This window comes from Pristis pectinata, chromosome 8 (genome assembly GCF_009764475.1).
Source record: "Pristis pectinata isolate sPriPec2 chromosome 8, sPriPec2.1.pri, whole genome shotgun sequence".
Lineage (NCBI taxonomy): Eukaryota > Metazoa > Chordata > Chondrichthyes > Rhinopristiformes > Pristidae > Pristis > Pristis pectinata.
Window position 1 is genome coordinate 12443866 of NC_067412.1, and position 16645 is coordinate 12460510.

Here is a 16645-nt window from a genome sequence, read left to right on the forward strand (position 1 = left end):
AACTAATCATTTGCAAATTTTAGAAACTTATCATATTATGATCACTGTTCTCTAAAAGTAGTTTAACTACCAGCTTATTGATCAACATTTCCTCATTAAATAATATTATACACAATATTTTACAATTCAATATAGGCTGTACTAGGCAGAAATGACAGATTTCTTTCTCTAATGGACATCAGTGAGCCAGATGTTTTTCTACAACAATCTGATTAGTTTCACAGTCAACATTATTGATGCTAGCTTTTCAATTGAATTTAAATTCCTCAGCTTCATGATAGTTTTTGACTCTCAACTCCAGTTCATTTTACTGGATCACTAGTAGCATAATTTAACCACAGTTACACTACATCCTCCATTATTACCAAGAACCCATTACAGCCATTGCTCCTGTGGTTAGCAAGTTGAACTGTACCTTTTAACCTCTTTTTAAAACAGTGACCATGTGCTCACCTTGTAGCAGTCAATTTGAACTAAATACTACTTTTGCTCAATTGACTTCCATATCCATTTATTGGTAGCTGATTTCTGTTAGTTCCTGCTTAACATGCATATAAAAATTGAAAGAGAAAGCAAAGTTGGTTCAGGAAATTAGTTGTTGGGAATTTAAATGTTGATACAAAAATAAACTGTTGCTATTAGAGTTCTGAAATATGAATGCTCAGCAGATTAGACAGCATCTGTGAAGGGACAAATAAGAGTTGAAGACTTGCATGACTGATCTTTCATCAGAATCTGAAGTTACTGTTATAGGTCAAAGTCCTGAAAGTTAATTGTTTCTTCCTCCTATACATGGTGCCTAATCAAAGTGTAACATTTTTTCTGCTTTTTTGATTTGATCACACATTAGTGTCCAGTCATGGATATTGCTCAGGCAGTGAATGTCTAGCTATGCAGTAAAAGTAGCGCACATTTATATGGTTGCTGTCGAGATCCAGATGCATTTTGAGATGTATAAGAAATGGAGCATACGGTTGTTGCATAAAAGCAACAGTGGTCTTAAGTTACAGGCTTGGGATGGAGCTGCATTAGTTTGCTGCCTTCTGACTTAAGTGTGAAAGTGAACATTGAATTTGAATCTTAGAATGTAGACCATAGGGCCTGTTCCTGTGTTGCACTCTATGGCCCACCATGTCTGCACTGACCATGATGCCAATCTAACTAGTGCCATCTGCCTGCATGTGTCTGGATCCCTCTGTACATCAGTACTCAACTGGGTTCTACCATTTTAGTCCCAGCTATTTTTTTCAGAACAGCATTGGATTGAATTCCTTTTTTGGAATGAGAAAAATTATGCAAATGTCTTTTTTTTCTCCATAGTAGTATGATTTTTGAATGCTGACTTTCAATTACTGCTTAATTAATAAGAATTTTATACCCCTTTTGCCCTGGTGGTAACTGTTTGGGTGAAATACAATAAGTTGTTCCTTTCAATACCATTGTTTCCCCTTTTAACTCTGTTCATTGTCATTGAACCCAGTAGTGTATTTATTGCCAGACTGCTAATTGTGTGTAAATTGCTGGAAAAGTTAACACTTTTTTTGAAATTGGGTTCTAATTGAGCTATGAACTTATGATTTTTCTTTTAGATCATTCCTGGGATTTTTTTTTAACTACATGCAAATGTGCTTCATAAACCCAAGTTGTTGTTATTGCTACTATATTCAAATAGTGGTTTTTAACTATCACTCGGAAGCTCGTCTCATAACATAGGATATCTAAACAAACAGGTGTTCCTAGCATTTCTTTTATGTGATGCAGCTTCATTTGAGTTATTGCTGTGTGGACAAGGTCATATGAGTGTTATGTGGGGGGGGGGGGGGGAGGGATTTAATATCTTGATATATAATAGCAGCATGCCCTGGAAGGATTGTTTGACTTTAATGCACTAACCTGCATCACAATCATCTTTACTTAAGTATAAGTAACTTTTCATGGTGCTAACTGTTTTCAGTGCAAGTTTTGTGACTAGGATAGAAGATGCTAATGAGCCTTCTCAAGGTTGAGTTGCCTTCATTTTCCCTTTCTCCAACACAGCCAGGTGTTCTTGGATATTTCGAGTTCAACAGCTCGCCACAACCTCCGGGTTACCTGACTCTCTACATCTCCGCATTGCATGCACTAAAAAGAGGTAAAATATTCTCTTTTTTTTATTTGAGGAAAAAAATGTATGCCAAAAGTAATACAATCTGTGTAATGTAAACTTTAATATCTGGTGAATGGATTTTAATTTGTTGTAAGATGTTGAATGTTAAAGTACAGGAGACCATTTAACCATCCTGCTTTTAACTTGTCTGTCCTTTTCCTCCCCCATCTTTTTCCTTTTAAGTGTCTATCCACATCCTTTTTATGGATTTGTTGTGCATGTTCAAATAAAACTTGTCTTTCAACTTTTGAAAGCTTTCAAAAAACATGACCATATACTTACCCAGATTTCTACAAAATAGTGGATATTTTCCTGGCTAGTAAGATATCTTTATTAGTCACATGTAGTACATCAAAACATGCAGTGAAATGCATCTTTTGCATCAAGTGTTCTGAGGGCAGCCCACAAGTGTCGCCGCGCTTCCGGTGCCAACATAGCATGCCCACAACTTCCTAACTCATACGCCTTTGGAATGTGGGAGGAAACCGGAGCACCCGGAGGAGACCCACACAGACACGGGGAGAACGTACAAACTCCTTACAGAAAGCGGCCGGAATTGAACCTGGGTTCAATCCTGGAGGATTAACCAGTTTATAACTTTGAGCATTTGTAGCAGATTTCCTGGTAACATTAGCATATTTGTTTCAAGATTCTGGGAATTAATTCACCATGAACATGCAAGCACTAACTTCAGATTTGGTGGCATATTTGCTCATGGAGGTCAGTGGATTTTGCTGTACTGCTCTTAAAGATCCCAGTTTGAAGAAGGATGGCTTCTGGTTTTACTCAATTTTTAAATCTCTGGAAACTGCACACTATTTAATGGAAATTGAGATGGCTTGTCAACAATTTCATTAGAATGTCATGGGTTGCATTTCTTCGAATTCTGATGTTGATACTAAAATAAATGTAATTTGTGGGGATTGCTCATCTCCAGAATAATTCCAGCAAAACAAAGTAATGTGATCGGGGGGTGCATTCTTATTTCATGAGGTGTTTTGATCTATTGATGCTCTAGAATTAAGTTGAGATCTGCTGAAAATAAAACATCTCTTGGTTTCAGATCATCAAGGAACAATTCGCTTTGGTGTGATTACAAGCAAGCAGGTGGCTGAAGAGATATCAGTAACTGATCCTGGAACAATTTATATGCATAGACATTTCAACTCTTCCTTAGTAAGTTATTTATAAGCCAGTTTCCAATTTAAATGTAACATAAATTCCCATGTTCCTCTAATTGCTGCACAATGTACTGCTTTTTATATTTTGTATATTAAACAATGTTTTTGTTTCCAATTAACTAATTAAGAATTGAACATGAATTTTGGTGTTGAAGGATTGCAATAGTGGTGTAACAGTGCTATTAATTGAAGATTTGTTCTTGTGAACATTTAGGAATAGTTAGATGATTTGAAGGATAGAAGAATTAAGGAATAGGGGAGCTGAAGTACTGTTCACAGTTGGATAGACAACAAAGACTACTTGAGTCAGACAGTATGTTTCAATGCAAGTCAGGAAAAGGTTCTTTCCCAAGGTGTCTATACCCAGAGCGCAAGATCACATTGAATAGGTATGGCAAATTGGGAGATGTTACCATTCATGAGGGTCAGAAAAGATTATTGAATGGTTCCTCTTGATGGTCTTGTGTACTAATCCTGCTTTGAGCTGATTTTGGAAACATGAAAGGATTTGATTGTGATATAGAGGACCTAAAAGATGAGAGAAAATAAGAGTATGAGACAGTTATTTAGACTTGATTTTATTTTACTTATTTGGATTTATCTACTTCTGTTAATTAAGACTAGTATCATTCTGAAATGTATGTTTTGCCAATTCAGGTCTTCCCTCATGAGGTCCTAAATTTCACCGCAGTGAATGTCTACAGCTGGGCTTATGAGAATAGAGAGACCTTTATACACTGGTTGCGACCACATGGAAGCAAGAGTCTGCTCCTGAATAATGAGCTGAAGAAAGGCCCAGCTTTGTTGTTGTTTTTCCCCTTCAGCCCATTAGCTGAAAAACAGCCCCTGATGGAGGAGGTGAGAAGTTAAGATGTGTGAATATAATTGCATGACTGACTGTTTGAAGGGACGAATTGGGCTGTACGTCGGCAGTAAGATTAATCTGTCCCGTTCAATTCCTATATCTGGCTGCTCCTGCTTTCTTATTGTTGGTTTAGCTGCAAGAAAACCACTTTACAGGCTGTCCTTGGGTTATGGACGCCTGATTTACGGACATACAAGTTCCCCTAATATTAAATTCAAAGTTTGAATATACTTTCGCTCATTTGTCAGACGTTCATCCAACGAATGGCAGAACTAGTTTCCTCTTATTTTCTCCACTTTTAGTACTTGTTCTTTCTTATTAGTTTTGTGTTTTTGATATCATTTTTTACAATACTGTTGAAGTATGGTTACCATAGAGTAACAGTTTTTTCCAACTTGTGGACAAAATCAATTTGCAGGATGTCTGCCTTTTTTTTAAAAAAAACCTATTCATTATCCACAGATGGCCTGTAAACTGCTATACCACCTTTATCCAAGTAAGTGAGGTAATTGTGTAAACACGTGCTAGAGCATTGCTGTGGTACCTCCCATCTTTCTGACTGGTCAATGATTCATGTGTTCCACAGTCTATTCTTAATGACAACAAATGCTCAAATATCCAGCTATTTCCTGATCAGTGTAGCTGAGGTTCAGAGACTCCCATTATATACCTACGGAATCAAAAGATGGGGACCTTCATTGGATTTGTATTAGATGTTTGATTGTAGTCAAAGTCAAGCTTATTGCCATGTGTACAAGTACATGTATGCACAGGTGCAATGAAAAATTTGCTTGCAGCAGCATCAGTCATTAGGGCAGAGCTCAGAACTTTAAATTTGACAGCTTTCGGATGGGAGCAATGATCTATTCTAAAGCTATGGGATTAATGTATGCATGCATGTCCACTATCATTTTGTATATGCTGTTTGAAGGGGTGGATCATTTGTCATTTTATAATTTTGTGGTTAAGGAGAGTTAAGTAAAGTAACTCTGAAAATGGCACGATTGAGAATGATAGTATTGTTGGACAGACTTCTCAAGCCCTCCTTGTCCTGATCAGTTTTTGAAGAGCTTTTAAGCCACGTTACAGCCCCACAGTTCCCTTTTTACCAATGGATGCTGCATTCTTGCCTATCAAAAATGAAATAATGGGAGGAATAAAAAAAATACTGGAAGTCTGAAATAAAAACATAGAAAATGCTGAAAATACAAAGAACTAGTTTGTCTTCCAGGCATTTTCTCCTGCATCAGCATTTTTATAACTAGATTTTACAGTTTGTTGTGTACCTTTTGGTGCACAGTATCATCTTTTAAGATCTGTAGATTTCAATCAATGAGAAATGGAATAGAACAGCTCAAAATTTTGCAGCTAAGACATTTGAAAGTGTTACTTTTCAAGCCAGACATGATGGAGAATGAGTAAATGAGTTTCTGAAACTTGCTTTTAGCACTGTTGGATTGGAATCGTTACGCCTTGCTCAATACAGAACAAACATATGTTAGGGGAGAAAAGAACTGAAGAGGTGTAGTGATGGTAATGCTATAAATGAGATATAATATTATCTGATCATTCAAGTAGATGTTGCCACAATGGCAGTTGGCTGACACTGTTAGCTTTTTCCTTGAGTCTCACCTGGAAAACTCCTTAAATCACAGTTTTGTACATTTATTGAGCTTAGTTCATTTTCAATAAATGTAGGCGATCCAGAAAATCTATTCCATAATCCTGCCAGTGATTTAGTGGATTTGTATCCGTAGTCTAAAAATGGTCACTTTTCAAAGTACAGATATGATATCCAGGAATCGTGAGATGCTTTCTTTAATTACACCTTGGCTTTAGATGTTCTCTATCTGCTATGCTGTAAATGGGAAGCTGTTTTAACTATGAAGGAATTTGATGGACAGGCTTTTGAGAAAATAGCATCAGGAAATGATTTGGTTCAAACTAAATTTGCCATAATTTGCAGAAGAGTTAGTTCTTCATGTCGTGCATGTCTTTATATTTTAAAAAAAAGTAATCCTTGAGAGGAAACTCCTTTTTAGCAGGCGATTCTTGACATGACTTGCCATGAAGTTTGCTCAGCATTTAATTTAAACATTTCCAAATATTGGAAGCAAGTTTGTTGTGAGAACTAAAAATGTCTCCTTTTGTCAATCCTTAAATTGCTGAAGAATTTTTTTTGCTTCCTCCTGATTTTAGCACACATCATCATTTATGTAATGCATGGCATGAGAGGTAAACCATTTCCTCACGAAAGGTGCCGCAATTCTTCTTTAAAACTGGTGCAAGCAAATTTCATAAACTACTTGTATGTTCTTCAAAGTGAGTGTTGAGCAATAAACTTTTTCTGTTTTGCTCATACTCTACATCTTATTACAATCATTGGTTAAAAGTTAAGTTCTGCACAGCCAAATGCATGTACATTTGTCTTGACCTCTGGGTGGGAGGAAATGTTTTGGTGCACTAGTTTAACACTTTCTCATTTTATATAGGGAGTGAGATTAGTAAATTAAGACTGTTTGGAATGTAATGATAGAAGTTGATTGTAGTGTTTAGTGTAGGATCATTGCAGCCAGTAGAGAGACTTTTAAACGTTATTTATTCTGGCTAGGATTTAAACGTCAGTCTGAGGTTAAAGACTATCTGTCTGTTCTATTTCAGCATCCTTCTACTAAAGGCCAAGTTTTTATGATTAAAGGGTTATTGTAGTGTCTCTAGGCTCCTTTGTGTTGCCATTCAGCAAAGCAAGTAACTCAAGTATCAATAAAATATTCTTGAAAATAGTCAACTAACAGCAGGATCTGGTACAACAGTGTATTAAATATCAGATCTTATGGTACAGTTCTTAAAGTGAATCATACTTATTACTCTGGTTCCTTTTACTAAATTGCCTTTTCCACTCGTCCTCAAGAGATTCTGCCTTTGTGCCCCTGCCCTCACTGCATCTTGCCTCGTGACTTCCCCTTGTCACTGAAACTGCTGATGTTAGAAACTCATCATCTCCGACCTTTCTCTGGATTATTTCCAGTGCTTGCTCCATTAAGACAGCAGTATTCAGCCTTTCTTGATACACTTTGGCCACCATGTATTCTGTTGCTATCAGTGAGTTCAAGCCAAGTGTAACATTACTCACAGGATCCTCCGAACTCCACAGTGCCAAACATTCCTCAGTTACAGTATCCTGCTTAATCTGAGCTTGTTTCAGCCAATTCAGTAACTTTGTTCTTTTTAAGGAAAAACCCTACAAACATCAAACATCTTTCCCAAGGTATACCTTGTATTCCCAAGGTAATTTACTAATCTCACTCCCTATATAAAATGAGAAAGTGTTAAACTGGTGCACCAAAACATTTCCTCCCACCCAGAGGTCAAGACAAATGTACATGCATTTGGCTGTGCAGAACTTAACTTTTAACCAATGATTGTAATAAGATGTAGAGTATGAGCAAAATAGGAAAAAATCTATTGCTTTCCCATCATCCGGCATACTGGAAATAGCCTTGCTGCAGCACATAATATCCTGATGAAGGGTCTCGACCCGAAGTGTCGACTGTTCATTTCCCTCTGTAGATGCTGCCTGACCTGCTGAGTTCCTCCAGCATTTTGTGTGTGTGTGTTGCTCCAGATCCCAGCATCTGCAGACTCTGTGTCACCATTCTTCTCACCATCCATCTTGTCTGTGGGCACTTGCAGTGGTACAGTTGTCATCCTGACATTGAAGAACCAATTGTCTTGTACTATCCAAACAGATTAGACTCTCTGAACTGCTTGCTATTGAAGATTGTTCAAATGAATTTGGGCTCAGTGGACTGCCCTCCACTTCTGAACATGCTCCCTTTTCCTGGTTTGTTGGTGCTTTGTACCACAGATTTGTCTTTCCACCTCAGTGACTGCTGCCATAATGAACACCCACCTGGTAAATCACCTAAATTTTGGTAGACTTCTAAGTATGTAGTTGGACACAATGACTACTTTTTGGTAGTGGGTGAGGGGGAGGGTTGCTGGTGGGGGAAGAGTTAAGTAGCTTCAATGCAGTAGCTTCAAGATTATCTGCACCAGCCTGCAACCCCATCACCTTTCCATATTTCTTTATGACATTGGTGGAAGCCCTTTTGGCTCATTGAGTCTATTTCGGCTCTGAGAGCAATCCCATTCCCCACTTATTTTTCCATTTCTCCCCATTAACTCCCCCAGATTCTACCACCCACCTACACTCTAAGAACAGTTTACAACTTGCATGACATAGTGTTATACAGCATGGAAACGGGTCCTTTGACTCAGCTCGTCCATGCTGACCAAGGTGTCTACCTGAGCTGGTCCCACTTTGCATCCAGCAGCGGAGGTCAGAGTTTAACCCAGGTTGGTGGAGAGCGAGACAGCAGCTCTACTAGCTCTACCACTGTGCTGCTTAGTGTCTTGGATTTTGTACTGACTTTGCTTCCATGGTTGCTGTAGACCTCCATAACTTCATCCATATGATTCCTGTTGATGAATAGACACAAATTACAGTGGTCACTGTTTATAGACTAATTCAGCTTATTGATTGGGGCTGTAGTTTCCAGGAGGTGAGGAGGTGGTAGGACTATCAGATTTGGTCCCTATTTGATTTTCCCAGGAACTATACATTTTCATGAAGCAGATATAACTTTACCTGAATGCTACCTATTGAGTTACTTGATATGACTGGGATACTGAACCTATGTGAAATATTTCTGCTGCTGTTGTTCCGATTGAGATCGGCCAATACAACTCTTGGTTGACACACTTCACTGCTATTTCAGATTCTGTGCTTCCTGCTGAGCTATTGAGAAATACTTGAATTGAATTAAATTATCCAGCAAAAATTGCAAACATACTAATCTGTTCATATGTAGCACAATGGTCTGTAAAATTATGATAGTGTTTCTTCTGGCTATAGTAAATAATAAAACTTTTAGTCAAATAAGTAGAGGTTGGGATGTAAGCAAAAATTTGCCTGTTCAGAAATATTTTGGGTTTTGAAAAAGCACTTTTTTTTAATATATACCAGCTCTGTTCTCTGTTACCAGGTTTTCAGGAGGTGAACAAATCACCTGTTCCTGCAGAAAGGCTCAAATTATGATGCCATTTAGTAACTTAATAGGGTAGGTAGAATGGAATAGAGCCTTGCCTTTGCATCACTACATATTGTGACCAAAGTTCAGTGACAATACTTTCCTGGTTATTACAGTGAATTTCATCTGATTTCATTTCTTTTCAGATAACGGAAGTTGTTCTTCAGTATCGCAACTGTAACAACAGCAAGACCATTCAACGTATACTGCAATACTTGGAAGAGACAGAGCAGGCAGATCAGGAATTTCACTCGACAGAATCTTTCTTCCAGACTGGAAAACCTTGTTGTAACACAATAGTGCTTTCCCAGTGGCATTCTATAGCTCAAACCCACAACATCTGTGAGCTCTGTATTAATCAGACTATTGGAATTCAACCAAGTGTGGTCCACATTGCAGAATGCAATTTTATAGAGATGGAGGCAGCTCTGGATTCATTCTACCTCAGAGAACAGACATTTTTCCAGTTGCAATCAAGGACTGTAGAATGCAGCAATTTCTTGAGTTATTACAGCCCATTCAATTATTATACTGCTTGCTGCAGGACATTTAGCAGTCCAATTAAGTCTAAACAAATTAATGCCCTTGCCCCTTCAGAACTGTTTTCCAATGCAGAGCACAACCAGGGAATGATTTCACCTAATTTTCCTCACATTGAGGATAGATCGACGGGTCGTCGTGATTTGCATCACAGTCAAATTCGCATTGCAGGACTAAGTTGTAATACTAATAAAACTCTAAACTTTTACTTACTGGATTCAAACTTGCACTGGAGATTTGCAACTAGATTAGGAGCCAATGAATCTGCACAAGTGCAAGAATTTGCTACCATTGTTGATCTGTGGGATGAAGTTCATTATGTTTTTGACCAAAAGCAAGTCCTCAATAAGTCTTCAATTGGTAGGTACCCATGAAAATAATTTTGAATGCAGCTGATATTTTACTGATTTTTTTTTTGAAATAATTTGTTCAGTATTAATTTATAGATTCTAGTTCTGTTGATGTTTCAGTTAAGTTTAATTTTCAAAATTTGGGTTAATTTTATCCCTGTGCCCCCACTCAAGAAAGAATAACTTAATACTGCAATGAAGCAAAAATCAAATCTGTGTAATTGATGCCCTGAAATGAGCATGGATTTAAATTTCCAAATAGTTTGATTTTTTTTTTTTGCCTTGCAGCATTTAAAATTTGACTTGCTGTATCTCTGCTTTTAAAATCTGCTCACTAAATCTTTCTTTTGAGGAGCCTGCTTAGCCCCAGAGTTAACAATCTGCAAAATAGTTATTTAGTGTGTCTATTCAGCTATGTTGCAGCACACCTAACTTTGGGTTACAAGGTTCTCTGGGAATTCAATGACAATATTTATGTTTGTATTTCTTGAATTCCACTTTCAGTTTACAGTAGCTTCATCTCAGTAGAACTCTTTTCAATTTCTAAACAATATATTTCCTGTAGACACCTTGCGCAATTTTTGGATCATGCTACAGAAGATCCTCTTGGTGAGAGGATCTACAGAGGCATGAGAGAGGAGCTGGCCAAAGCTGATTGGAAGGGGACCCTGGCAGGGATGACAGTAGAGCAGCAATGGCAGGAGTTCCTGGGAGTAATTCTGAAGACACAGGATCAGTTCATCCCAAAGAAAAAGCAGCATTCTAGAGGATGAGGCAACTGTAGCTGACAAGGGAAGTCAAAGGCAGCATAAAAGCAAGAGAGGCCATACAATATAGCAAAAATTATTGGGAAGCTTTTAAAAACCAGCAGAAAGAAACTAAAAGAGCAGTAAGGGGAGAAAATATGAAGGTAAGCTAGCCAATAATATAAGAGGATACCTAAAGTTTTTCAGATATATAAAGAGTAAAAGCGAGGCAAGAGTGGATATTGGATCGCTGGAAAATGACACTGGAGAGATAGTAACGGGGAACAAAGAAATGGTGAATGAACTGAATAAGCATTTCGTGTCAGTCTTCACTTTGGGAGACACCAGCAATATGCCAGAAATTTGAGAGTCGGGGGGGGGGGGGGGGGCAGAACTTGCTATCACTAAGAAGAAGGTGCTTGGGGAAACTGAAAGTTCTGAAGGCAGAAGTCATCTGGACTGGATGGACTACACCCCAAGGTTCTGAAAGAGGTGGCAGAAGAGATTGTGGAGGCATTAGCAGTGATCTTTCAAGAATCACTAGACTCGGGAATGGTTCTGGAGGACTGGAAAATCGCAAGTGTCATTCCAATCTTTAAGAAGGGAGGGAGGCAAAAGGCAGGCAATTATAGGCCAGTTAGCCTGACTTCAGTGGTCGGTAAGATGTTAGAGTCCATTATTAAGGATGAGGTTTTTGGGTACTTGGAAGCTCATAGGCCAAAGTCAGCATGGTTTCCTTAAGGGGAGATCTGGCCTGACAAATCTGTTGGAATTCTTTGAGGAAGTAACAGGCAGGATGGACAGAGTCTGAGGATGTTGTTTACTTGGATTTTCAGAAGGCCTTTGACAAGGTGCCACACCTGAAGCTGCTAAACAAGATAGGAGCCCATGGTATTACAGGAAAGGTACTGCATCGATAGAAGATTTGGTGACTGGCAGAAGGCAAAGAGTGGGAATAAAGGGGACCTTTTCTGGTTGGCTGCCGGTGACTAGTGGTGTTCCACAGGGAATGGTGTTGGGTCCGCTACTTTTCTTGTTATATGCTGATGATCTGGATGATGGAATTGATGGCTTTGTGGCCAAGTTTATGGATGATACAAAGATGGGTGGAGGGGCAGATAGTGTTGAGGAAGCAGGGAGTCTGCAGAAAGACTTGGACAGGTTGGGAGAATGGGCAAAAGTGGCAGATGGAATACAGTGTAGGGAAGTGTATGGTCATGCACTTTGGTAGAAAGAATAAAGGCATAGACTATTTTCAAAACAGGGAGCGAATTCAGAAATCGGAGGTGCAAAAGGATTTAAGAGTCCTAGTGCAGGATTCCCTAAAGGTTAACTTGCAGGATGAGTCGGTAGTAAGGAAGGCAGATGAAATGGTAGCATTCACTTGGAGAGGACTAGAATATAAAAGTAAGGATGCAATGCTGAGGCTTTAAAAGGTGTTGGTCAGACCATATTTGGAGTATTGTGAGGATTTTGGGGCCCCTTATCTAAGGAAGGATGTGCTGGCATTGGAGAGGGTCCAGAGGAGATTTACAAGAATGATCCTGGGAATGAAAGGGTTCATGTATGAGGTGCCTTCGATGGCTTTGTGCCTCTACTTGCTGGAGTTTAGAAGGATGAGAGGAGATCTCATTTAAACCTACTGAATATTGAAAGGCCTGGATAGAGTGGACGCGGAGAGGATGTTTCCAGTAGTGGGAGAGACGAGGATCACAGCCTCAGAATAGAAGGATGTCCCTTTAGAACAGAGATGAGGAGGAATTTCTTTAGCCAGAGGGTGGTGAATCTGTGGAATTTATTGCCACAGACGGCTGTGGAGGCCAAGTTATTGGGTATATTCAAAGTGGAGGTTGATAGGTTCTTGATTAGTAAGGACATCAAAGATTATGGGGATAAGGCAGGAGAATGGGGTTGAGAGGGAGAAATAAATTGGCTGTGATCGAATGGCGGAGCATACTTGAAGGGTTGAATGGCCTAATTCTGCTCCTATGTTTTATGGTCTTAAGGCTACTCTCCTTTCAACAGTCTAAACCAGGATGCAAGTAATATTCTTAGATATCCTTCAAATTTTCCATTTCTCTAAACAAGCAATTTGGCTGCAATGATGTGGAAAAGCTCAGTTGATGAATACCTCCAAAAATAATTAGTGTCAAATAAATTTAATGAATTGGACAGTTAGTTGTGAGTCTGATTAGTTGCATATTTTAATCAAATCCAAAAAATTTGAATGGAATGTCTTGTGATCTTCCTTTGCCAATGTTGGTACAACACAAAATAACCAAGTTTTGTAACAATTCATTGAAGTAAGACTAGACTTTTTTTTGTTTTCATTTCTCAGGATCTGGGTATTGCTGGCAATTATTAATATCTGTTTTTATTTCAGGTTTCCAGCATCTGCAGTATTTTGCTTTAGGATGAAAGTTAATTCTATTGCACAATATAAATCATTTCATAAATGGATTAACTTATTTTTCTTCTAGTATTTCTAAGCTTGGCAAACTGCGAAATGTCTTGTCAGGACAATGGAATTCTACTAAAGCAAAATACTGCAGATGTGGGAAACCTGAAATAAAAGCAGAAGTTATTGTGCTAGTGATGAGGCTCAGGATCTGGAGTGAGATACAAACTGATTGTCACAAACTAGCATTAGTTTGTAATGTGCAGTCAGAAATATTGTATTTTTACTTGAATACCATTTTTGTGTTGCAGAAAGCATTATAAAAAATTACAGTAGGACATACAGTCCATTAAGTCGGTGTCTTATTGCTGGAACAAAGTCTAAAGCTCAGGAAGAATATTTAATTGCTGAAGTAACAACCCAAACATTCGACAGCATAGTTCTGGATGTCGAAAAGGTGAACCTCTCATTTCTGTCATTACTTATCTAAATGTTCGTGTTTACAGTTAAAGCTATTTGTTTTGTTGAAAATGCCATTGTACTTATTATTGTGAGGTAAAGTTTAAAGGATAATGCATTTCCTCAGGGCATTCCTATTTTCTTATAAAATACATGCAAATATCTAGTTCTTGGAGCTCATGGGTGCAAACTGGTGCTTCTCAGCAGAATCCATGTTGGTTTTGTATTAATGACTATCTTTCTCAATGGTCCAAGCTCAGAACTAACTAAGCTTAAATAGAGTACCACTATTGCAGGCTCACTTACTGAACAGCTGTGAAAATTGGAGGAAAACTTGCATTTTGACGACAGCTCATTGACTAAAGTATTCTATAGGATTTTAAGATTATTTTTCCTCTTTTTGAAGATGGAAATTCATGCTGGTAAATGTTATTCCAGCTATTGCCAATCTTTTGGTTCTTGAACTGTTGTCCTGCATAGATTAAACTAGATACTGTGCTGTGGGAGTAGCTAAGTCATTGGAGTCCAGTTTACATTCTGCTCAAAGTCTACACATTAAGAAAGTGCATTCTCTTTTAAACTTCTTAATGTCGATTTCTATTATCATATGCAAACAGCTAGTTCTTTGGGTCTATCTCTGCATAAACTGGTGCTTCTGAGAGTGGTCACCACAGACCAATGGGAGCATGGACCCCACCTTTCTTTCAGAAACTTTTTTTTTTGTTCCCCACCTCCCCCCCCCCCCCCCCCCAATTGCCCTTCATTCAAGGAACTGACATCAACTTTTGCCCAGTGTTCTGCTCTATTCAGGAGCTTCCACTTCATGTAGGCAGCCTTGATCCCACAATTTCCTCCTCTTTTTCCCATTCTAAAAGGACAATTATTATCGTGTACAGTTCCAAAAGTGTCCACAGCCAATTTTCTATCCTATCTGATCTTGCTTGCACATAGCTGTTGTGTTGGCCGGCTGTCCCACCAAACTATCATCACATTTGAGCTTCATGCCCCACACTTCACAGAACTGGTCATGAACATGTGGAAGTTGCAAAACCGACAGGAAACAAAAATTCTTAACCCCGCCTCACTGAAAACCAGCCTAACCTGTATTGGCATTGAGCCTTCTGGCCTGTTATTATGCAAACGATTAAATTACAAAGCAACCCCTAATCTCCTGCATTGTTTGGGGTTGGGTGGTGGGGGGGGCCAGTGGGGGGGAGGCAGCTGTGAAGCAATATTATTCACAGCACTTCAGAAATTTCTTGAGGGCTGAGGCAAGATTTGTCATTTGGTAGTAAAGAGCTGTTTGTCTGTCTCTAAACAATTGTCTTTACATGCAGAGGTGAATAAGAACCAAAATAAGCTGTTAAGCATATCAGTTATGTTTTATTGTTAATTCATGTAATGTTATTGGTCATAATTCATCTTGCTTGCTTTTTGGAACCTGATATCGGGATTGGTGCTCAAAAATTAACTAACGGGCATTGTTTTTTCTTTAGTTCATTGTTGGATTTGGGTAAACAAGCAATATTTGTGTAGGTGTTCTGCAAGTTGATATGGAACCTTTAATATTTTAACTTTTTAAAATTTTATAGATCTGCTAAGTATCTCTTTGTGGATTATGATGACTGGGAGAGTAGTAAGCTTTCTGAAATTTATTCACTTTTTTTGCGGGATATTTCCCCTTTTTAAGATGATGCATTTAAGATTTCAATTGCTTTGAAACTTGTGTCATTACTGGTGATGGTTGTGATCCTATGTAGTTTGCATACATGGTAGTTACGGGTAGGGCAGGATCATCTGACTCCACATAACTGCCTGCACTTACTGTTTCGGGCCAAAAGATGGGTGAATTGACAGAGTCCTTTGGCTAATTGCCAAACCACCCAGCTCTTGCCTGCTTGTTCCTGAAGGTCTCTCACTGCTGCTGGGAGCTGAATCTCCCAGCACTCATTGGCACATGGCCTCCTCTTCCAGTGGTCTAGGAGTTGAGAATTTCTGACACATCTGAACTACTGGATAGCAAAAGGTTTACAATAAATGGAACCTGGCTTGGTCTGGCACTTAAGGAATTGGTGTGGAAAATAGTAGAAATGTTGAACCTTTTTTCTTTTATTGTTTTTAAAAAGCCACTATGCAGGCTTGCCACACTCTTACATATTTTTTTCTCCTGGCTTTAAAAAAAATGCTCTTTGAACCTCTCCCTCCTGTTCTGCCACCCTGGAGTATCTGTTCTGAGTTAAATCTTTTTTTAATGCCCTTTTTAAGTATCTTCTTATCGTATCCATCCTCAAGCTATGAATCAATAGTGGATGCTAAGGTAACGTTAACTAACTACAAGCTTTTACATTAAGTGTGTGGTAGAAATTATTTTACTTGACATTGCTTCATTGGTTGCCCTTTTAAACAAAAAAGATCTAGCCAAGCAAGTAGACTTCATTATAATAGTTAATTCATTAATTATTTGTCAAAACTCCACCCCAGAAAAATAGATAACTATACTTGAACAATTATGATGTAAAAAAAATTTTATTGGAAATGGTCAAATGCAATTAAAGGTGACCCTTGCATTACAGGGAAGGTTGTGTTCCTAAAAAATGGTCCATATTGTGGTTTTCCTTGCACATGCGTCAAGAAACACAAGTTGAAGAAAATATTGTTTATTTACTACTTCTCATGCAAGTTCTGTAAGAGCAAATTTTATTCTGAATATCAAACTTTTGGGTAGTGTTTTGTGAATTCTGTAGGGATGAATTTCCATTACTCAAATAGCTGTAATGCAGGGGTTGCCTGTACACAATATTTGTAAGCAGTTAATTAGTGGTTGCCTCTTTTGTCCAATTTTATATCTAGAATAATTCCTACTTCGT

At 38.4% G+C, this 16645-nt stretch overlaps 1 protein-coding gene across 1 annotated transcript in view; it reads left to right on the forward strand.

Annotated features, from left to right (window-relative positions):
• The window catches only part of txndc11 (thioredoxin domain containing 11), a 66288-nt gene that overhangs the window by 35064 nt on the left and 14579 nt on the right, over window positions 1–16645 (forward strand). The window contains exons 5-9 of the mRNA XM_052022050.1: window positions 2038–2131; window positions 3210–3322; window positions 3985–4185; window positions 9432–10185; window positions 13631–13776. Of these exons, the coding sequence (XP_051878010.1) occupies window positions 2038–2131; window positions 3210–3322; window positions 3985–4185; window positions 9432–10185; window positions 13631–13776 (1308 nt within the window). The remainder of the gene's footprint in view (window positions 1–2037; window positions 2132–3209; window positions 3323–3984; window positions 4186–9431; window positions 10186–13630; window positions 13777–16645) is intronic.